Genomic DNA, 24,221 nt, shown 5'->3' with positions numbered 1-24,221 from the left:
CTTCTGAGAATACCCAAAGTCTAAATCAAGAAATTCAAACCCTTTCTACTCAAATGTCTGAGAAATTAACCTTACCTTCTACACTTGCTAAACCAGTTTTCATTGATAAAAAAGTTATCCTTGCGGAAGCTGATACCAGTTGGAAATGGTGTATGGTGGGATATGTCTGCTGTGAAACTTTAATCCCAACTCCTTCAAATTGTTTCTATATCTGCAATAACTGGCCTTTAGCTCAACACCCAACCATAACTACCTCCAATGGTCAGCGAAACAAAGTACTTATTTTTTTACTTATCTGAAGAGGATTTTAACATAATCAAATCTCAAAAACCTTGGTTTTTCTGTGGTTATCTAATACTACGAGTTGTTCCGATCGATGGTTGGCCTCCAAATCATCAACTCACGTTCGATGAGGAAATCATGTGGTTCATCTTATGCAACATTCCAAATGAATGCACAGAATTTGAGGATCTTCAAAAACTCACTCTCAGCATGGGGGAACTACTTGAAGCTCAAAATCCCTTTAGAAAACACCCTCTCAGAAAGAATGTCAAAGTTTATATAAGAATCCCAGACCAACAAGCCTTACCAACAAGCATTCCTCTCTTCACAATTGGTAGAAGAGAACCTTTTCTGATCGAATGTAGACATATCAAAGTTCCGAGGTATTTCTGCACCTCCTGTCGCATTCTTGACCACAAAGATCGTAACTGCCCTGCATGGAAACTAAAGCAAAAAAGGATCAAAGAAATTGCTGCAGGATGCAGCAAATATACTCTTCCAGTTGTTTCAAAGTTAATGATGCCTCCTACAATCAAGCAAGTAGTTTCTTCTTCTGTTTCCATCACTGATACTATTATGCAACAATCTGAAGTTATACCAGAAACACAAATTGAATCTACTGCTGTCGAAGTCTGCAACAAAGGAAAAGCAGAAGCTATTGACCAAAGAATGGAAAATTCTATTCAAAAAAGATTATCAAAGACTTTTCAAATGGGCCCGTTTATCAATAGATCCACTACTCTGAAGATCTTTGATGTTAGTCCTGTTCAAAAACATCTGACCCAGTTGGAGAATGGGCTGCCAATTGTGCTAAAACAAGTTACCACTCACAATGTTACGGTTGCTGCTTCTATCTCTGGCATCGAGTCATCTCCCAGTGGTCCGATTCGTACCACAAATTTCTCAAAAAGATTCAAAATTGCTGCTATGCCAAATACCAGCCCAATCATCACTAAAGGAACATCTAATATTAATGATCAAGAAGCTCTAGCAAATCTCAAAAGGAAGATTAACCCTAGAGCTGACTTGCGGAAACGTACGAGAGCTAATTCCAGTGTGACTAGTATAGTTGTTATACCTGAAGAACAAACTTCTACTGAGCCTGATTATGCTCAGTTATGTCCTCCAATTACCAAACTGGGAGAATTACCAGCCATAGATCTTTCTACTTGCTCTTTCAATACCCAACCAGTCTTCAATTCTTTTGGGAGATACAATGTACCTGCTGACCATTCCCAAGCAACAATGGTATCTGCAATAATTCTCCTCTCAATGCTGCTAGTTCCAGTCTCGATTCCTCCCAATTTGCTTCTCAGAGTGGTGATGATACTAGTGCTTCTCTTGGTGGTGGATCTGACTCTACCACTCAGGTAAATCAACCCCTTCCATCTCCTTTAATCGATACTGCTCATAATACCATAAATCATTTCCCTGTCAATAACATCAACATGATTGCCTGGAACCTTAGGGGTTTTGGTAAAAAATCTGCTAATAAGGAACTTAGTCTACTGTGTAAGAATGTCAACCCTGATATTATCTTCCTCTCTGAGACCAAAATGAACAAAGACATGGCTGCTAGGAAACTCAAAAATATGGTTTTTCCTTGTACCTTTAATGTTCCAAGTTTTGGGAGAAGTGGTGGTCTTGCTCTTGCTTGGAAGAAGGAAGTACACCTCAACATTATATCATCCAGTCTGAGGGGCATCTATGTTACTACTACTGGTATAATCTACTCTAAGACCTGTCATATTCATTCATGTATGGTGAACCTAATAATAGTCTAATACAAGCCTTTTGGGAACATCAATGTCAACAGATTAATGTCCCTTTAGATGAACCTGTTTTCTTTATAGGAGATTTTAATGCCCTCCTAGGAACTGAAGATAAAAATGGTGGCCTAGAAGTAGATGACCCTGATTTTGAAAATCTTAAAAAAAATTGTTCTGTCTTTAATCTTCATGATCCTGTTTTTTCTGGACCAAGGTTTACCTGGTCTAATATGCAACAAGGTCCTGATTTCATTCTTGAAAGGTTAGATAGATGTCTTATTAATCAAACTGTTGAAGATCTTTTTCCTAAACTTTGTGTTAACAACCTCCCTAGGGACTCTTCTGATCATTGCCCTATGCATATAGGTTTTAACTATGAGGAGACTTGTATGCCTAGACCTTTCCATTTCATGGCCATGTGGATAGAGGATCCTACCTGTAGGGATATTATAGCTAATTCTTGGCATGTTAATGTGGTAGGCTCCCTTGCCTACAAACTTAAAGCCAAGCTCTTAAGTACCAAGAAAGGCCTAAGAGATTGGAATAAATCTTCTTTTGGTAATATTCAAACTAATATATCCACTATTAGAAAAGAATTAGCTGACCTCTAAATTTTCTATCCAACCGATACTAGTAATACTTCTAGACTTAACGCCAGGTTGGAATATCTGTACAACCTGAAGGAATTATATTAGAAGGACAAATCTAGAGAAGTCTGGCTCATGGAAGGTGACAGAAATTCACCATATTTCCATAGAGTAACTCTCTTTAGAAGAAAAAGAAATGTCATTAGCTGGACAAAGAACTCCTTGAATACTATTCTAACTGATAGAGATAGTATTGGAAACTCTTTCATAGATTATTTCAAAAGTCTTTATTCCTCCCACCCTCAGCAATTTCAAGATGAAATTCTTGCTGACCTTCCCATTAAGTTCTCTGAAGAAGATAATGCATCTTCAAATATGCCTCTGACTCCATAGGAAAATAAGAATGTTGTTTTCCAAATGGGGGGAAAGGCTCCTGGTCCCGATGGTTTACAGGCCTTTTTTATCAAAAATATTAGGACATTGTGGGAGAAGCTGTTGTTGATATGACTCAAACCTTCTTTAGAACTGGTAACATTGCCAAGGTTTTTAATCATACCAATATAGCACTTATCCCCAAAGTCCCTCTTGCTGAATTGGTTACTCAGTATAGGCCAATATGTCTTTGTAATTTCATCTACAAAATTCTTTCTAAAACTTTGTCTAATAGGCTGAAACCCTTTATGAACAATATCATTTCTCAAAACCAAAGTGCTTTTATCCCCAAGAGAAGTATTTCTGATAACATTTTGCTAGCTAATGAGGTCATTTATGCTGTCAATCATAATGATAAGGTTGAGGGCATAGCTGCCATCAAACTTGATATGTCTAAGGCCTATGATAAGCTTGAATGAAATTTTCTTGAAAAAGTATTAACTAAAATGGGTTTGTCTAACCATTGGGTTAAACTGATAAATCAGTGTGTCTCTACAGTTTCCTATTCTGTTCTTCTTAATAGTAGCCCTACTGGTTTTTCTCCAACCTGGGAGAGGTATAAGGCAGGGAGATCCCCTCTCTCCCTATCTTTATATCATTTGTTCTGAGGCCCTATCTTCTTACATTGATAGCTTTCATAAAAATGGGACCTTAGAAGGCATTAAAGTCTGTAAAGAGGCTCCTGAAATGACTCATCTTTTGTTTGCTGATGATTCTCTCTTGTTTTCTAAAGCTACTGAAAAAAACTTTCATGCCATAAAAGACTATCTCCAAAAGTACTGCATAGCTTCTGGGCAAGAAATCAATTTTGAAAAATCTGGTATTTTGTTTAGCATGAAGATTCCTGAACATAAGAAAGCTATTTTGGCCAATACTTTGGATATCCAAAGCATAGATTTAGGAGAAAAATATCTTGGAACTTCCACTGTTTTCCAAGCCTCTAAAATCCAGACCCATATGGGTATTCTCCAAGCCATTGATGCCAGGATTTCTATCTGGCTTCATAAGCTATTATCTCAAGCTGCCAGAACTACTCTTATCAAGCACATAGGCCAAGCTATTCCTCTTTTTCAAATGGGAGCCTTTCTTATTCCTAAACACCTCTGTAAACAAATGGATTCTCACCTCTGCAAGTTCTGGTGGGGTGAAACTTTAGATCCCAAGGATAGAAAGCTGCACCTCCTTGGTTGGGATATCTTATGCTCCCCCAAAGCTGGAGAAGGTATGGGGTTCAGAAAGGCTGAGTTAAACAATCTAGTTATGCTTGCTAGGACCTGGAGAATCTTATAAAATCCTAATTTCTTATTGGCCATTGTTCTTAAGGCTAAATATTTTCCTAAAGCTGGTTTTTTAAATGCTAAATGCACTGCCAATTGCTCTTGGATTTGGAAGTGTCTGCATGCTATCAAGGAACTTATAAAACCTTTATTTCCTGGATTGTTGGGGATGGTCAATTCATTTACCCATGGTGTGATAAATGGATCCCTTATTTGGGTTCTGCCACACCCAACCCTCTTGTCCCTCCTGATCCTAGTATCAAAGTTGCTTATTTTATTGATTCCCAAATTAGAAGTTGGGATGTGTCTAGACTTAACACCCATTTTGATAATGCTTCTGTCCAGAAGATTATCTCCATTTCCTTAAGCCAGCTTTGTACTCCTGACAGGAGGGTTTGGGATCTTTCAAAGAATGGCAAATTTTCTTTTAAATCTGCCTATTTGGGGCTCAGAGGCATTAGGCCTTCCCCTTGTAAAAATCTTTGGAGGTGTATTTTGAAAGTTAGAGTACCCTATAGAATTCAGGTCTTTCTTTGGAGAGCATCTAGAAATGCTTTGCCCTCCAGAATTGTCCTTCACACTAGAATGCCTATGCATGGTGTGGATTGTCCTGGGTGTTCTGATCCTCGGGAAACTATTATGCATGCTTTGGTCTCTTTCCCCTTTGCTAATAAGGTCTGGTTCATTTATAACTTCAATATCAACACTCAATTTTTTCAGAACAAATCTTTTATTGTCTGGCTTCTCTTCTGGTTAATTGATACTCAGTTTAAACTGCCTGAGGATGATCAATGTCTCTTTGTGGCTATCATATGGTCTCTCTGGGCCAGTAGAAATAACCTCATTTACCGAGGAGTTAAGGAGAACTTCACTGCTGTCTTAGCTAGAGCTAGAGCTATGCTTCTCACTAGGAAGTCTAGGAATCCTAGTCTGACTATCCTCACTACCATGCTTGTCATTATTTGTGATAAATGGATCCCCCCTCTTTTGGTTAGATTAAATGTAATATTGATGGTGCCTTTGATATTGTCTCTGGAGCAAATGGTGCAGGGTATGTGATGCGAGACTTCACAAAAAAAAAAGCAACCTTTTGTGCTTCCATAGTTTTTAATGTTCACTCCGCTGAAGAAGCTGAAGCAAGAGCCATTTGGGCAGTCCTAAAGAAATATGTGGAACAACATCTATCTCACATCATAATAGAAAGTGATGCGAAAGCTGTAATCGACCAATTTTCAGCTGGGAATTTCGATGGGGACACAAGGACGAATGCTATCTTTAAAGACATTCTCTTTTTCTCTACTAAGTTATCTGCTTGTACTTTTAGTTTTCAACTTAGAGTTTGAAATTCTGTAGCTCATGAGCTTGCTCTGTGGGATAAGCAAAACAATTCTACCATGTACTGGTCTAAACCCCCTGTTTGGATTCTTCCAACAGTTGAGGAGGACCATTAGCCTTGTTGAAGGCCTTTGCTTATAAAAATAAAAATAAAAAAAATGAATGAGTGGAGTTGAGATACAGATGGAATATAGAGATATACCACGTAGGGGGAAGTGTCGTACAATTTACACATAAAACCAATTTATTATTTTGAAACGGAGGAAGTAGTATCGTTTCAAATAATATAGGCTGAGTCGAAGTCCATGTGATTGTTAAGACTTGTTAGGACTCGCATAAATTTTTACACATGTTTGGAAAAATAAATGGAGTATATAGTCTCTAACATTTGCAGTCATATTTACTAACTAATAATTTTCCAGGTCGAAGAATTAATGATATTTCCATAGTCTCATCATCCCATGTACAATTATTCTGATTATAAAAGTAAAGTCAATTATCTACTAGTTGTTTAAATTTGGAAGATAATTATTTCAAATTTTAATATATTTTTGTGTTTGTTGTATTTATCTTAATTTTATTCATACCTTTTTTTCGAGTAAGAATTGTAGGTAACATAAGCACAAAAGGTGGAAATTTTTTCCGAAAGTGAGCATAGTTATTCAATGTCGAATATTGCAGTCGGTATTAAAAAATAATGCTCACTGAAAAAAAAGTATCCTCCAAATGTGGGTTCTTTTGTAACTCTGTTTGTGAAGTAAAACTTAAATTCTGAATGTTTTGTTTATTCTATTTTTTGAAACAAATATATCTCGCTTTTAAAAATACGTGTCTCGAACCTAATAAATTTGGTATTGTCTAAACGAAGTTGAATTTTTCTTTGTTATTTCCTAATAATGAACTAGACAGTTGGTGGGCCCGGGAAAGCGTATAAAATTGAAGCGAAATGAAAACGGGCCTACAGTAATACCTCAAATGCACGGTCGTCAGTTGTAGCTCGTGCAAGTACGGGTCGATCCACAGAGACTGGGTGTGTTTTGTAGTTTTCTAGCTATTTTGGGCTCTAATTTGTTGTTGGATTTTTGAATGGTTAATGGGATTTTGAATACCAAAAGGGATATGGGTACCAATGAATTATGGGTTTGTTTGATAATGAAGTGAACTGAGCTTGGGCTCAGTTGATCTTGAAATGCACTAGGCTTGACCTTTGAAGTGCAATGGAATGGACTCAATTGATTTGGTCTTGGGATTTTGAGTTTAGGCTTTTGGATTAAGCCCACAGTTGACTGAATTGGGCTTCTAGATTAATCCAAGACTGAACTGGGCTTTGAGCCTTAACCTAAACTGTGGCTGGGCCTTGGTAACCTAATGATGAGCTGGGCTTGTGCTGTGAGCCAAGCTCAGTTGCAGCAGCAGCAGTAGCAGGGTTGCAGAGCAGCAGCAGCAGTAGCAAGAGGAAGGAAAGCAGCAGCAGCAAGAGAAGTTGAAGTAGCAGGAGAAAATAGCAAACAAAATGAAGGACAAGTGAAAGTAAAACAGTGGCAGTGAAGGAATGAGGAAAAGTGACAGTGCAATGAAACTAAACAAGAACAATGGAACCAAGGCCTAAGCCAAGGGCAGGGGTGTGAAGAAGACAGTGAAGTAAAAAAAAGGAAAAAAAAAGCAAAGCCAAGGCAATGGCTTTAGGCATTCATCTAGAGTGGGAAGAGAACCAGCTTGCTCACAGTCACTAGTGAGCACTAGTTTCTCCCCACTGCTCAATCAACTCAATGCTCTAAGGCTCTAACCTAGCATTGACACACAACAGTAGACTAATCCTAACATTTGGGAAGCTAACAGTTGACAAAACAAGAGAGCCTAGGCATACAACTAGAGTGGGAAGAGAACCAGTTTGCTCACAGTCACTAGTGAGCACTAGTTTCTCCCCACTGCTCAATCAATCCAATGCTTCAAAGGCTTTAGCCTAACATTCACACAAAACAGTAAACATCACAGAGATAACATAGTAACATACACAAATCAGGAGCATTTACAGTGAAATTAAACAGTGAAACATTCTAATTAAACTATCCTAACATAGATTAAACAATGAAACATTAACAAAATTTACAAAATAAAATTAACAGTAACACAGACAATTAACAGCAAACACTAAGAATAAAATTGAAAATTGAAATTAACTGGATTTGAAATTAAAACTAACCTAAACATGGAATTAAACAATAAAGTATGGAATTGAAATTTGGACAGTGGCAGCAAATGAAGAACCCTAAAAATTAACAGTGAAATTAAATTAACCTTGAGAATTAAATTAACCCAATTAGGGGGTATCTCGGCTAACCAAGAACACCCTTTAACATCCTACATCAGTTCCTACTTATAGTTTACAACAAAATCCTAATTTTGAGAAACCCTAAAATTTGAAAACCCTAAATTGATTTGGGGAAAATCAAATTCTCTCACCCATGTGTGAATTCTGCTCGACCCATGCCCTGTTGATGTTCCCTCTGCTCCTCCTCAGCTCGAACTGCTCCCAATTGCGTCTACTGATGCCCTAGCTTTTCTCTTTCTTATCTGTAGCACCTAGGGTTGATGCTAAGAACAAGAAAGGGAAATACTAGGGAGCTGGATGATGGTGATGGCTCTGATTTGGTCGAGAGAATCGAGATGGTGAAGATCGAGGTGGTGATGGAAGAGATGGTGGTGGCAGTGGAGTTGCAGGCGGTATGGTGGTGGAGAAGAAGTTTTGGGGAAAGAAAATGATTTGGGAAGAAGAGGGTGTTTGGCTTGAGGTCGATGGGTTCGATGCCTAAGGTGTTGAGCGGGTGCATCAAACTTTGATGTCTAGCGAGGAGACGCGTTGGATGTGAAGATGGTTGGTAGATATAACGGTGGTATGAGAGATGAATCACTTCGACCGTTGGATTGTGAAATACAACAAAGTTAACGGCGAAGATCGAGGTTAGGTGCTGTAGTGTTAAGCGGAAGTATCGAGATTTGATGGGCAGGCAAAGAATCGACCGTAGGATCTAAATGTGATCTAATCTGAAGGCTTGGAATTTAGGTACTATGGTGTTTTGCAGGGACTTCAGATGTTGATGAACGATGAAGAAGCGACCATTGGATGGTGAGATGGATCCGATCTAACGGCTGAGAATGGAGGCGGGTATGGATATAGAAAATGGGTTTGGGTAAGGGTTTTGGGCCTTGGGTATGTCAAGCCCATATCTTCTTTAAGAACAATTCTTCTTCTTCAAGCCCACTTCTAGCCTTTTGGTCTTGTGCACAACATTCTTCGCGGCTTCCTTGTGTAATTCCTCCCGGCTTTTCACTACTTTTCTGCTCTTTTCCGCTCTGCTATTCATCCAAACTTTATTTATTACCTAAAAATGCAAAATTAAGTAAGAAAAATATTTATTCTTGAAAACAATGAAAATACAGAATATGGGATAAAATGTAGAATTAATGCACAAAAGATGAGTTAAATGCCAAGAAAAATATATAGAAATATGCACTTTTTAGCACTCATCAACAGTTCACGTGTGTTTTTTTCTTGAACTAGCATCCTCGTTAAAAGTTGGTTTGAGCAAAACACCGAGTCCTGGATTGTACTCGCCCTAATCCATATTTTTCTTCTTGAATGACTGATTGGACGCGGTAATTTTTTGAAACCGTATTTTGCGCGGATTCAGCGCGGGTGAAACATCACTCATTTAATAGACATTCGATTCAAAGGAAAATAGGTGTATTATACATATGAAGGTCTATGTTACACCCAACTAGAGAAAATAACTAATAGTTCCTTAAAATCCATGATAATGGAATTATTTGTCCATCCAAGAGAACCTAACTACCATTTATAGCCAAGTCTACATTCAGACAATCTCCTTCTAGATGCAGCTTCTGAATGTTATTTGTTTCTCCCACTTGATTGACTCAAATGCTGCTATCGCCTCAGCTTGTTCCTCATCTTCCATAACTCCCGGAATACAATATATTCCAAGGAAGGTACATGCACCATAAATCTGAATTATACCAGAACCCATAGTATTATCGTCTTTAGAGAAACCAGCATAAAAATTAATTTTTGCGAAATCCGAGGTAGGTGGAGTCTGTTAGAGCACTGCTCGGTCGAACTCTCAAGCGTTACAATCTCAAGCTTGTTTGTCAATGTTAGTGATCATAACTATAAGTCTGAATTTCTAGTCTACTTATACTGATGTCTCAGACTAGGATAGATTGTGTAGTTGAGCATTAGACTTCACGACGTTCATCAATTGAAGACGAAGAACTACTAAGGAGATCTTGTGGAACTACATCAACAAAAGGTACTGGAGACTAAAATTCATCTATCATTTGGAAAGTCTATTTCTACTCTATCTCCTATATTGAGACAAAAGTCGTATTACTATATAGTATTCGATTATGCACATTTGATATTTCGAGCTGAGTTTATCTCGCTTACATATTTCTCGAAATATGTGTTGGTAATCTTTCGCTTCAAACAAGTTCATTTCATATTCTTGACGAAAATCAAAGATGGTCATGTGAAAAATGCCGAGTAACATCTTACATGGTTTGTGTGATACAATAATTTGGTGTAGATTTGTAATGGTTCGTTATGATTATTTCAATAACTTGAAAATTGCTTCGATGCTAATAGTGTGTGAAAACGACTATTGTCATCCTCTAAGAAAGTTTCAATGATTGAAATAGAGTTTAGAACTATTGGATTATGAACATAATACGCATTTTGCATGTATGTGATCCATAACCGGAACTATAGTATGGATACCCGTATGCGTACTTGTAGTTGTGGAATTCCGGGTACCAAGTACACATACCGGTTCGCATACTTGCGTAAGGTATAGGTCCGAGAATTTCTGATGGGCTTTGGAAGTGTACTAATGTACGTGTAGCCGTTCGCATACTGGTGAACCCAAACTCAGACGGGCTACTTAGGTATGGTACCCGTATGCATACTTGAGTGGTTAAAGTTCTAAAATCGGTTTGCTCATGAACTAATACATTTATATATTGAGGAATGCATTCTTTGCTAACCGTGGCTATAATTTTCATGAATTGATTCGAGTGAATAAAGCAGATTTTTCTTAAATTGTGTTCTTGTATACTTCTATGAGAGTATAACAATTGAACAACTCTTTAACTAGTTTCATCTGAGTCATTTGAACTAGTTGTGATTAAGATGAATAAGGTTGATATGAGAGTATTCATATATCTAACCTCGGTTAACTACTGTTGAGCCAACATGGTGTACACGTTTAGGTACGGTTACTCAAACATAAATGAGGGTAAATTTCGTTTGTGTATAAAAAGCTAAGTTCGATCTAACGGTTTAAAGATATTAGCTTGATTCTGATCAGGTTTTCATCTAACGGTGAATATTGGATGCTTTGTTACCGAGGTAACTTAGATTGCAAACCCTGATTTGAAAACTATATAAGGGAGAACTATAGCAATTGGGAAACCTAATCCCCACACCTCTTGTGTGATAATAGTTGCGACTAGAGTCGATTCTCCTTTAACTTTAGGTTTTTCACGAAACCCTGTAGGTTAACGACTTGAAGACTTCATTGGGATTGTGAAGCCAGACCCAACTATTTTCTATGTAGTTGCATATTCTGATCTTACTTCTTCTATCGTGATTGGGTATTATCTTTGCAAAGACTTTCTTGAGATTTATCTCCGATAGACAAGATTAAAAGTAGTCACAAACATCTTCGTCTCATCATTTGTGATTCCACAATATCTTGTTTGCTACCATACGATTAATATTATTGTGAGGTGATTGATAATACTAGGCTATTCTTCAGGAATATAAGTCCGGTTTATCAATTGGTTCATGTGCACCTTGATTTATCAAAATACGGAATAAAACTCATAGGTATTTCTGTGGAAGACGGATTTATCTTTTCCATTAGACGTTTATGTGTGAGACAGAATTGTTTATCAAGTCTTCGACTTTGGGTCGTAGCAACTCTTGGTTGTGGGTGAGATCAGCTAAGGGAATCAAGTGCGTAGAATCCTGCTGGGGTTCAGAGATGTAAGGAGCGCAATTGTACATTTATTAGTGTGAGATTGATTAGGGCTCAAATACATTCCAGTCTGAAGTTCATTGGTAGTAGGATAATGCCTGTAACGGCTTAATACAATGTGTGGTGTTCAAAGCTGGACTAGGTCCCGGGGTTTTTCTGTATTGCGGTTTTCCTCGTTAACAAAATTCCGGTGTCTGTGTTATTTCTTTTCCGCATTATATTTTGTTATATAATAGAAATATCACAGGTTGTGAGTTGAATCGATCAATTGGTAAATCCAATATTTGGTTGTTGATTGAAATTGATTGATCATTGAACATTGGTCTTTGGTAGCGTTCAAGTTATTTATCTTATATTCAATCGGGCTTGTAAATTCCTATTTGCTGATTGCAGATTGAATTGAGAGATAGAGATATAAAACTCTTTGATATACTTTTCTCTAGATTGAGTCTGACTGTCTAGTTGATTCTCTTGAAAGTATATTGGATTTTGTATATTCAGATTGTCGAACGAAATATTGGGTGTGGTTGTTAGACCCCCGCTTTTTTCAATTGGTATCAGAGCAGGAAAACACGTTTAAGACATCATAAGTTTGTATTTGTAGCAATCTGATTTTTGTGGACATACGAAGTAGATCACAAGTTACGTACATAGAAACGTCTTCCAAAGTTTCCGATCATGTAAAAAATCTTGGTTTCCTCAAAGGATAACTCCTTAGCATATTTTTCCGAATCCTGAGGGAAAGATAAGAAATTTGACATCGTGTCAGAATCAGAAATGAAACTCACTAGATCGTTAAAAAAATCTGCTGAAGGAAAACTCTTGATAGAGAACGTGAACTCTATTGCTTTATTGAATCTCTTTCTAACAATGTCGAAAAATTGGTACAAGGAACTACTCTACAACGTGAAAATATTAGTATGCTTGAAGATACTGTTAGAAAGAACTTAATTAGAGAAGAACGTTTAAACAAGGCTTATTCATCATAAATAAACAATCATCATGTTGAAAAATAGAAACTTGTTGCATCTCTTCAATGTGCCCAAGAACAGTGTAACATCTTGAAAAAGTAAAACTTTGTTTGATGAGTAAGTCATCCTCTGCACCTTCTTCTGATACTCACAAGGCTTTACCCAACATGAAGAAAATTCCCTCTAAGGAATTACCCACTGTGAATCACTTGTAAAATTCGCATGTGCCGGAAAAGGTTATGAGTCAAGGCAATTATGTTTCTAATCCACAATGTTGTTCCTGCAGTGGGAAAAAGAATCATTATGCTCTTTATTATTTTTCTAGAAAGAAACAAATCTCATATCTTCGTTATTTGCTTATTTCTACTGTCGATGGGGTAAATCGTCTGACGACATCTACAATGAATTTCTTTCCTACAAAAAACCAAAACTCTTATAAGAATGATCTCTCTTCTAGAAATATTCGCAAGTTGCAAGTTCCTCTCAATGGTATAAACTCTTGTGCCACGAACGAAGACAATATTCCCTGTGCTTATAAGAACAATTATGGCAAGTCTAAGTCGAGAAGATGGAAGTCCTTCAACTATTATCCTCTGGAACCGATCTCTAGAGGTCCTATACTTAGTCCTCGGACAAATCCCTCCGATGGAATTTTAAAAGGGTTTATCACTAATTCCTCTGGGATAAATTATAATCAATGGGAAAAGGGAAATACTCGATACAAGTGCACAAAAGATTTGTACAACTCATCTCCCATAATCCACAGTGAGAATACTTCTCACTTATTTACCTAATTCCAGGTAATTTCGTCCTTGTATCTATCTTGAGAGTTGCAAGGATGATGATGTGGGGGTCTCAAGAATAGTTGTATGTTTTTATGCGTCTTTATGTTAATTTTATTTGATCCTGCTGATCGTATCTCGTGCTCTAGTTTGAATAGAAATTTTCCAAATTATTGAGCCATGTTAACAAGTATTGTGTTTTCTCTAGTTGGATTTTTTTTTAAATCATTTTCTCTTATGATACCGGTCCACGAACGCCCGTGTCCCCTTCATATGAGTTCATAGGGTTTCTATAACAACATTTTCCTTATCCTGTGTACTAACATATATATGTATATTCTATATTGTGTTATTCCATCCCTAACAAAAACTTATATGGAGAACTTTTTAAGATCTGAAGAGATTGTGCGTCTTGACATGGAGAAGGACACTCAAGGACGTGATTCGTTTCAAGAACTGGTTATGAAGATGATGCTTGCAAGGAAAGAGCACAACTCCTGGATTGATGAATCTGTCAAGGATTTAACTCGTTTTCAGATCAAAGGTCGAGTTTGCAAATCTTCAACTGCAAATAAATCATCTTTTAGATGGTCAGGCCAGAATCCTTGCTAATCAACAGATCTTGATACGAAATTAAAATAAACTTATTGTGGACTGCGTTAAGGCTAGACAACTTGCTCGTGTTGTTGATCGTAAAGTTAGTATTCTAACTCATGATTGATCATGGGGTTTCCACGGTCAAGAAAATCAAGTAAATCAGTGACACCTTCTATGATGGTTTCTTTGAAAGGTATGATGTTATCAAAGAACATTAATCTTTGTCTAGGAAACTTCTTATGAGAATTTATTATTGTGTTTAAGAAGGATAAGTAGGGTTTGAAATAGCCATTATTGTGAGTACACATAGTTATTTCCAACGTTTTCATCTTGCAATGTTTGTAGATTTATTTATTTAAATTCTAAGTTATTTGGAAGATGATTTTTGCAGTATTAATCTTTATGGTTTTATATATTGTAAATTGTTATGGGATAATGTTGTTTACGTTCGTGAACCTTGACTGTCCCATATTTGTTCAAAAGTTAACTCTATTATATGTCGGTATGAAAGTATGGATAAAAGATAGAATGAAATTTTGACTACACAAGTTAAGCCTATTATGTCATTATGCAAATATTGATGGAAGATAGGATGAAATTTTGTTTGCAAAGATTAAGTCTATTATATGTCATTGTGCAAATAGTGATGAAAAATAGAATGAATCTTTAATTATTCCGCAGTATTGGTCTTTCCCTGATCCACATCTTTGTATATGTACTGTACGGCTCTGTAAGTTCTCTTATGTTGAGCATGAGCAATTGAATTGATTATTTTCCTTGTGGTTAATTCAATTGAGATTTTTGGATACAAAATCATGTTTCATGTGATTTTTTAATGTCCAAAGAAATCATTCTTTTCTTGTAAAAGTAAGGTCGCTCTTGTTATTCTTTCGGGAATGACATTTTATGGAGGAGAGTTCTTAATTGAACTTGTGCTTAATTGCCAAATCTTTGTGGGGAGTGCGGCTGTGGAATATTGTAGGAGTTATCTTGTATCTTTATAAACTCCTTGATGAATACACTAAGTTTCGACTATGTGAAATCATCGAAACAAGTTGGTATGTTGTTCTCTTTTGGTCATGAAGTATCCCTATGAAAATTTCATGAGGATCCCACTAGTTTTCTTACCTTTGCCAATTTATATTGACAAAATGGGGAGAATTAATGTGTATTTCATACTACAAATACATATGGTTTACTGATCATTATGTAAGGGGGAGTGGTTTTCATTGTGAGATGAAGTATTGACTAAGGGGGAGTGATACATCACCATAGTATTGTTGTCAAAGTTGTGATACAATTGAACTTTGATGTTGTGTAATAATATAATGGTATTGTATAACAATGATTGAGAGAAGCTGTTTTCTCATTGTTATAGCTACGGATCTTCAACAACTGTGATGCTGAGTTGAACACATTTAAAATCATTGGAGTACTTGGAATTGACGAATATTTCGAGTATTGTTGAAGAACCAAGGATATCAAGCATTTGGATGAGAAGCTACAAAGTTTTATTTAATTTGTAATCCATATGTATTAATAGTTTTGTTACTAAAATTGACAAAGAGGGAGATTGTTAGAGCACTGCTCGGTCGAACTCGCAAACGTTGTTATCTCAAGCTTGTTTGTCAATGTTTATGATCAAAACTATAAGTCTTGATTTATAGTCTACTTATAGTGATGTCTCGAACTAGGGTAGATTGTGTACTTGAGCATTAAACTTCACGGTGTTCATCAATTGAAGACAAAAAACTACTAAAGAGAGCTTGTGGAACTTCATCAACAAAAGGTATATGGAGACTAATACTCATCTATCACTTGGAAAGTCTATCTCTACTCTATCTCCTATATTGAGACAAAAGTCGTATTACTATATAGTATTCGATCATGCACATTTGAGATTTTGAGCTGAGTTTATCTCGCTTACATATTTCTCGAAATATGTGTTGGTAAGCTTTCGCTTCAACCAATTTCATCTTATATTCTTGACGAAAGTCAAAAGATGATCATGTGAAAATTGCCGAATAACATCTTACATGGTTTGTGTGATATAATCATTTGGTGTAGACTTGGAATGTTTCATTATGATTATTTCAATAGCTTGAAAATTGTTTTGATGATAATAGTGTGTGAAAACGGCTATTGTCATCCTCTAATAAAGTTTCGATGATTGAAATAGAGTTTAGAACTATTGGACTATGAACATAGTATGCATTCTTGCATGTATGTGATCCATGACCGGAACCATAGTATGCATACCCGTATGCGTACTTTTAATTGTGGAATTCCGGGTACCAAGTACACATACCGGTACGCATACTTGCGTAAGGTATAGGTCCGAGAATTTCTGCTTGGTTTTGGAAGTGTACTAAGGTATGCGTACCCGTTCTCATATTGGCGAACCCAAACTCAGACCGGCTACTTAGGTATGCGTACCCGTATGCATACTTGAGTGGTTAAAGTTCTAAAATCGTTTTGCTCATGAACTAATACATTTATATATTAAGGCTCTTTGCAAACCGTGTCTATAATGTTCATGAATTTATTCGAGTGAATCAAACCGATTTTGCTTCAATTGTGTTCTTGTATACTTCTATGAGAATATAGCAATTGAAAAACTCCTTAACTAGTTTCATTTGAGTCATTGGAACTATTTGTGATTAAGATGAATAAGGTTGATATGAGAGTGTTCATATAGCTAACCTCGGTTAACTACTGTTGAGCCAACATGGTGTACACGTTTAGTTATGGTTACTCAAACCTAAATGAGGGTACATTTCATTTGTGCATAACAAGCTAAGTTCGATATGACGATTGAAAGATATTAGCTTGAGTCTAATCAGGTTTTCATCTAACGGTGAATATTGAATGCTTTGTTACCAAGGTAACTTAGATTGCAAACCTGATTTGAAAACTATATAAGGGAGAACTATAGCAACTAGGAAACCTGATCCCCACACCTCCAGTGTGATACTAGTTGCGACTAGAGTCGATTCTTTTTTAACCTTAGGTTTTTCACGAAACTCTATAGGTTAACGACTTGAAGACTTCATTGGTATTATGAATCCAGACCCAATTATTTTCTCTGTAGTTGCATGTTCTGATATTACTTCTTCAATCGTGATTGAGTATTATCTTTGCTAAGATTTGCTTGAGATTTATCTCGGATAGGTAAGATTAAAAGTAGTCACAAATATCTTCGTCTCATCGTTTGTGATTCCAAAATATCTTGTTTAACTATCATACGATTAAGATTATTGTGAGGTGATTGATAATACTAGGTTGTTCTTCGGGAATATAAGTCTGGTTTATCAATTGGTTCCTGTGCACCTTGATTTGCCAAAAGACGGAACAAAACTCGTAGGTATTTCTGTGGGAGACAAATTTATCTATTCCAATATATTTTTCTGTGTGAGACAGATTTTTTTATCAAGTCTTCGACTTTGGGTCGCAACAACTCTTGGTTGTGGGTGAGATCAGCTAAGGGACTCAAATGCGTAGAATCCTGCTAGGGTTCACAGACGTAAGGAGCGCAACTATACTTTGATCAATGTGATGTTGATTATGGCTCAACTACATTCCAGTCTGAAGTTCATTGGTAGTAGGCTAGTGTCTGTAGAGGCTTAATACAGTGTGGTGTTCAAAGCTGGACTAGGTCTCGGGGTTTTTCTACATTTGCGGTTTTCCTCGTTAACAAAATTTTGGTGTCTGTGTTATTTTTTTTTCTGCATTATACTTTGTTATATAATAGAAATATCACAGGTTGTGTGTTGAATCGATCAATTGGTAAATCCAACCTTTGGTTGTTGATTGAAATTGATTGATCCTTGAACATTGGTATTTGGTACCGTTCAAGTTATTTCTCTTATATTCAACCAGGCTTGCAAATTCTTATTTGCTGATTGCAGATTGAATTGAGAGATAGAGATATAAAACTCTTTGATATACTTTTCTCTATATTGAGTCTTACTGTCTAGTTGATTCTCTTGAAAGTATATTGTAGTTTTTCTATTCAGATTGCCAAACAAAATATTGGGTGTGGTTGCTAGACCCCCGCTTTTTCAGAGTCCAATTGACTGATTTTCTAGTTGTTGTTACATTCATGCTAACAGTTTTTTGTTTACTCGGGTGTTCATTCCAATCCAACATTTATTTTTTCACAATTCTGGCAACACCAGAAGTTTGCACCTGCAAGTTATCAAATATCAATGAACACATGGCTTTCTAGATAATCCATAGGGTGTACCCAGCAACAATTACCATACATTCTTGCACATTATTACTTGTGAACCAGCTTGCAATCTAGTTCTTAAGAGTCTGCCGAGGAAGAATTCCTACAAGGTTAGGATCAATTGCATTCCATATCTGCTTACTGATTTGACAATTTAGTAATAAGCGTTCAACGGATTCATTATCATTATTACAAAGAAGACAAGTAGAGATAATATTGTTTACATGCCTAGTAATTTTTCCTTCCAAAATCTGATCCATTGGAACTTCATATGTCCACCCACATAGTTTTGATTATAGACAACACCATTGATGACTTTATATGCCGCTTTTACATAAAAAAGACCATTACGAGAGGAGGGTTCATCTTAATTTGTTCTCTCCCTTTATCGGTATCCTGATTTTGCAAATATTTCTAACAGTTCATTTTCAAACAACATACTCAACATATCCACATTCGAAGTACAAGTTTCATGAATAATCAGTTGATTCATAGTTTGTTGAGCCATAGACCTAGATCTAGACGAGACCAACTCAACCTACCAGGGATCCACCTATCATCCCAGATGGAGATTCTCCTGCCATCTCCTGCCTCCCAACAATAGTGCTCCTTAATAATCTTTAGACATGCATATATCCCTTTCCAAACCCATGATCCATTCTCAATAGCAGTATGAAGAGGATTACCATATGGAAAGTATTTGTGCTTCAGAATCCTAATACACAAGGAGTCAGGTTGACACAACATTTTCCAATCTAATTTAACAAGAAAAGCGTCATTCAAATATATTGTTTTCTAAAAACCCTAGGATTTTAGGCATAGCAACTATGTCCCATCCCTTAAGGCAAAACATTTATCAGTTGTTTTTATTCAAAGAATTTCCTCTGTATAAATCTATTAAAGATAGATCAAATAACAAAAATATTATAGTGTTAGAAGAAAAGCACTTCAAGAAAAATTGTTTACGAAGTTTTATGCCCAAAACTTATGCTAGTAGCTTTGGTAAAACTTATAATTTCTTATCTTTTAGACTTAGATAAAGGGGGCATCATGATTTTCTTGACATTACATGGATATAAAACTGGATGCTAAAAAAACCAATAAATCAACCAATACTAGATATTTCATACTTTGTGCTAGAAATATATAAGGAGGGCGTCACTTTGAGACTTTATTTTAGGACAAACATGTCTCGAGACAACCTTGAATTCATACATAGTCTCTCACCAAATGCGATTCTTCCCTAAATTTTTTCTGGCAAAGAAAAATTGTTATACATAACTTAAAGATTGGGTTCTATGGCTCTTCACAAGCCCTTCCCAATTGCCTTTCCATGCCTGCTTGGGAAGAGCATAGGCCCAATAGTAATTTACGATTTTAATAGAGGACGGGCAATAGTTAGCCGTTCTGTGCAAAGATAACGGTTAATCATCAATAGTTCTACCAAAACCGGATTAGCATTAGCCGTTCTGTTTTTTTTCTCTCGACCAGTCAAGAACTATTTAACCGGACAATCATTGTTCGTTTTTGTAACCCGACCAGGGTTCATTCTACAACTTCCATCTTCATGGTTCTTGAGAAAAAAACCCAAAATCTTCATATATCTATTCTCTTACCTCTGATTCTTCATAATTCTTTAATTGGGTTTGCTCTTGGACCTTTCATATGGACAATTAAGGGGTTTATCAACTCAATAATCAAAGGTAATGCATTCTAAACTTAAACCCTAATTTTCATTCATGTTGTTCAATTGATATGATTGTTGTTAAGTTTTTTGATAAATAACATAAATCTATAAAATGTAATGTTAGTTAGTGTTTTGTGTTTATTTGATTTGTAGAACGTTATTAATTTTAGTGATTTGTTGATGAACTAAGTTTCTAATACGTAATATGGACAATTTAGAAGAGAGTGATAATATCTCATACGTAATTTTGTTACTGTTACGTTGGAATCATACAATTATTGTTAGTTATTCATTTTACTATTGTCTCATTCCAATTTTGCAATTGTTGTTAGTTTTTTGACTTGGCGCTATTTCATTGCAATTTTGTCGTTGTTGTCAATTGAAACATGTCTTTAAGAAGATATATGTCAATTAAGTTTGGGATTGAATTTCGAGATGATTCTGAAACAAATGAGAATATTCTCATCCTAGAGGTGTAAATTTTGGTCCGGAAGCCCGAGGCCCAGTACCGTCCGCCCTGTCCCATGATAACCCATTGGTGCCCGTGGCCCATTACGGGATGGCCCGACCTAGCTCATTTAAATAAGAGGGCGGGCACATGCCACAAGTCAAATTTTATTTCCCTGCCCAATACCCTCCATATTAGCCCATCAATGTTACCTGCCTTATTAGCCCGTCAATGGTATCCATTAACTTAGCCTAAATGACTGTTTTCATTTTCCTCATAGTTCTCAAATGTGTTTCTCAACTTTTACTCCATAGGAATCTAAATTTGTTAACCATATATTGAGCAAAATCTAAGGCAGTTTCCTTATCCGATGATTCAATTCAAGAAAAATTATAGGAAGTTTGGTTTATCTTGTTCCCATCTCAATCTCGTATTTGATTATTAATTTTAAGTAATACTTGTGTGTTATTACATTACTTTCTTTTTAGTTTTAATAATACACATATATTTTTGTAATATTAATTTTAAGTAATATTCAAGGCCCTCCCGGCCCTATCCGCACGAGCAAATTACATAATAGGCTTGGGCAGGCCATGGGTACTAACTGTAGATAAATAATCCTGTCCGCCCGGTCATTTTAATTTCATGGGTAAGAGATTTTCCTGCCCGCCCTATACCGTCCCATTTAATAATTAGGTCGGGCGGCCCGTCCCGGCCCAATTTACACCCCTATCTCATCCTTTACCAGGTGATGCTACAAAGTACCCAGAATTTACAACAATGGATTTCAAAAGAATTCATGCAGAGAGAATCAATTCATAGAGGTCGTGCGGAAGCAGATGCAAGATTATTTTAACAATGGTTGTAATAGGGGACCAAAAAAGTTTCATGGCCGTTTAGGTATGTATTGACCACTTTCTTAAAGGATTTTGCATAAAATTTGTGAGGTTGACCCAAACTTTCTGCAACAAAGAGATGCTGCAAGAATTCCAGACCATAGCCCACACATGAAAATGTATGCCATTACGAAGTGTCTTTGCAAAGATATTCCACCTGATAGATTGGATGACCACACCTGTATGAGTGCATCCACTATTCACTATTATATTAAGAAGTTCTATGATGATATTATGTTTGGGTTTAATGCAGAATATATGAGACGTCCCACGGTTAATGTTATTAAGTTGATGAAGGCGAACGCAACATGAAAGTTCCCATGAATGCTTGGTAGCATAGACCAAGCATCGGAGTTGGAGAGTTTGTCCCATGAACGAGGTACGAGCAAACACAATTCATAAAAATTATCCCGTTTATGTTCTTGAGGCGGTTGCTTCGTATGATAGATGGTTTTGGCATGGTATTTTGGAGTGGGAGGCTCCAACAAATGATCTGAATGTTTTGAAGTCCTCAAATTTTTTCGAAGACAATCTAAATGGTCTTGCACCTTCTTGTCAATTTACAATCGATGGGAACCAATATACTTAGGGTTACTATCTAGTGGATGGAATATTTAAAAGTCACTTTGTGTTGGTCCAAGCATACGACATACCCAGCGGTATTCCAATTCTTGAGAAGTTTAACAAATATCAAATGGCTAAGAGGAAAGATGTGGAATGAGCATTTGGGACACTTCAAAGTAAATTTTGGATCATGTACCAGAAATGAACATCGTGACCCTAGGTGGAAATATGTGACAGATGATGTTGATGAACCCATAGTAGGAACATTGTGGCATACGAGCTTGGGCCTTACAAAACACAGTTCTTCAAGAGAGATTTTGTGTCGATATTTTTGCTCATATATGGAAACGACATGGTCAAGATTTGAGGGATGGTCAGATGCTTAGAGATGAGATAGACAACCAATTGGATTCAGGAGAGGATATATACAAGGTGGATGTTGATCGAGATTTTTATGACCCTAAGGAAGCTTTTTATGTTGATGGACAATAATTTTATTATGTTCCATTTGTTTATTTTGTATAAGAAACACGCAATTTCCCTAATTCAAATATGACTTGTGTTTAACCTTAAAATACGATTAAACAAGTAACTAAATAACAAAGCACAATACAATATCTGTCTAAGATAATAATTGACCGTATTACATGCTTTAAATAACTTATTAGATTATAAGATATTTTTCACGTTGATTATGATATGTGGTCCAAATATCTCGTTGACGCTTGAGTGACGAAACATGCCCCTTTCTTGAGAAAAAATACGCCATTATTGCCTCTTCAATGTCATTATTTGATTCACGTAGACATATTCTGAAAACCCTACAATTTCTCTTGACTAAACTCAATCGATATTATAATATTCTTGGATCTTTGGTTTAAACCCGCTCTGGAATGGAACTCTTCAGAATGAGCATTCCAAAAAAGGGGATCGATCCACAATGGTGCAAAAATTTCTGACCAGTTGAATATCTTTCCGCTCTGTAAAATTAACCATTTCTCCCAACAAAAAAACAAACTACAAACCAAACAAAGAAGACAAGTAAGTGCAAATAAGTGGTGTTGTAATTTTTAGAGTGAATAAAAGGCGTAGGGTATATATATAAAGGATTTTTGGAATTTGGCCGTTGATGGAGAACGAGTAATGATTTTCTGTTTTACAATTTTAACAGTAAGATGAAAAGACCGTTGTGTATCCAACGGCTGAGACTGAAAAACGGGTAACAATTAGTCGTTCTACGGACAGCTAGTGCCCGTTCTTGTTATCAACCATTGGAATTTCAACGGTTACATTTATCTTGCGGCTTATATTTCTAAACGGCTACCTAACTATTGGTTGTTCTGATACAGCAAATACATTTCACACATGCTATATATATACAAAATTGTCTCACTAAAAAAATCACACCACTCCAAAACAAAGAATCCCAACACTCCAAATTAGTAAAAATCGCTACAAATATTTTAATTTGTTTGGTTTATTATTTTTATTTATGCAACGATTTTCTATGACCGAAATGTATGGTTTTAGCAAGAGCTTATGTAATTTTTGGTACAAATTCAACAGTGGGTATCAAGACTTGGAAGCTTTCTGGGGTAAAATTCAGCCTGAATGCCTTAAAACTTTCAGGCCACGTACAAACCGGACTCCCAAAGCACTGAAAAACAGAATGAGTGACTTCAAAAGAGATTGTAAGAAATTTGCAACAATTGTGGCGGCTTATCTTAGGAATCCTCCGAATGGATGGAGTGATGTGCAAATAGTAAGTTCCTTCATATTAATATTTTTATTACATATTATATTATGTGTATGTTAATGACATTAAAATTTTCCAAAATACGGTGGCAGTATGTAAAAGCGGAAATAAAATTTGTAGAAGGGAGAGGCGTAAAACCTTCCAAACATGACGCGGTTTTCGAAGTTTTGAGACATCATGTGGAAGATTGTTACCCAGAGAATGTCAATGGGCCTACAACCTAACATTTCTGTATCGGTATGATTTGCCTGACTTTGATGATATCCATATCTCAACTCTGGGTAAACCTACCAAACCAGATGAATTTAAGAAACCATCATGGTCAATTTAGTCAGTCTACCCTAGTCCGCGTTCTATGGTTTTATCCGACAATGAAAATGGTAATTCATCACCTAATCTCAGAGGTCATGGTACTGATACGGAGAGACAAACACAAACACAGTTTTCCCCCAAAGATAAACAGAAGGGACTCAATAGAGATAAGACTGAGATGGAAAATGATATGGTTAAAGAACAAGGCTGGAACAACATGATTAAGAGTTATTTAGTAA

At 36.3% G+C, this 24,221-nt stretch overlaps 1 protein-coding gene across 1 annotated transcript; it reads left to right on the top strand.

Annotated features, from left to right (window-relative positions):
- The first annotated feature begins 3,516 nt into the window (after nucleotides 1-3,516).
- On the top strand, nucleotides 3,517-5,798 carry LOC113306119. The gene is made up of 5 exons (XM_026555096.1): nucleotides 3,517-3,626; nucleotides 3,703-4,292; nucleotides 4,463-5,022; nucleotides 5,116-5,398; nucleotides 5,701-5,798. Exons 1-5 carry the CDS (start codon nucleotides 3,517-3,519, stop codon nucleotides 5,796-5,798), a joined length of 1,641 nt encoding a protein of 546 aa, XP_026410881.1.
- The last annotated feature ends 18,423 nt before the right edge of the window (nucleotides 5,799-24,221 follow it).

This window comes from Papaver somniferum, chromosome 8 (assembly GCF_003573695.1).
Source record: "Papaver somniferum cultivar HN1 chromosome 8, ASM357369v1, whole genome shotgun sequence".
Lineage (NCBI taxonomy): Eukaryota > Viridiplantae > Streptophyta > Magnoliopsida > Ranunculales > Papaveraceae > Papaver > Papaver somniferum.
The sequence above is the reverse complement of the archived record's forward strand: the minus strand, read 5'-3'. Positions and strand labels throughout refer to the sequence as shown.

Coding starts and splice junctions, on each gene's coding strand:
- LOC113306119 (XM_026555096.1), top strand. CDS start 3,517: ATGGGTTTGTCTAACCATTGGGTTAAACTGATAAATCAGTGTGTCTCT. Junction 3,627..3,702: donor TTTTCTCCAACCTGGGAGAG/GTATAAGGCAGG, acceptor TTACATTGATAG/CTTTCATAAAAATGGGACCT. Junction 5,023..5,115: donor CTTTCCCCTTTGCTAATAAG/GTCTGGTTCATT, acceptor ATTGATACTCAG/TTTAAACTGCCTGAGGATGA.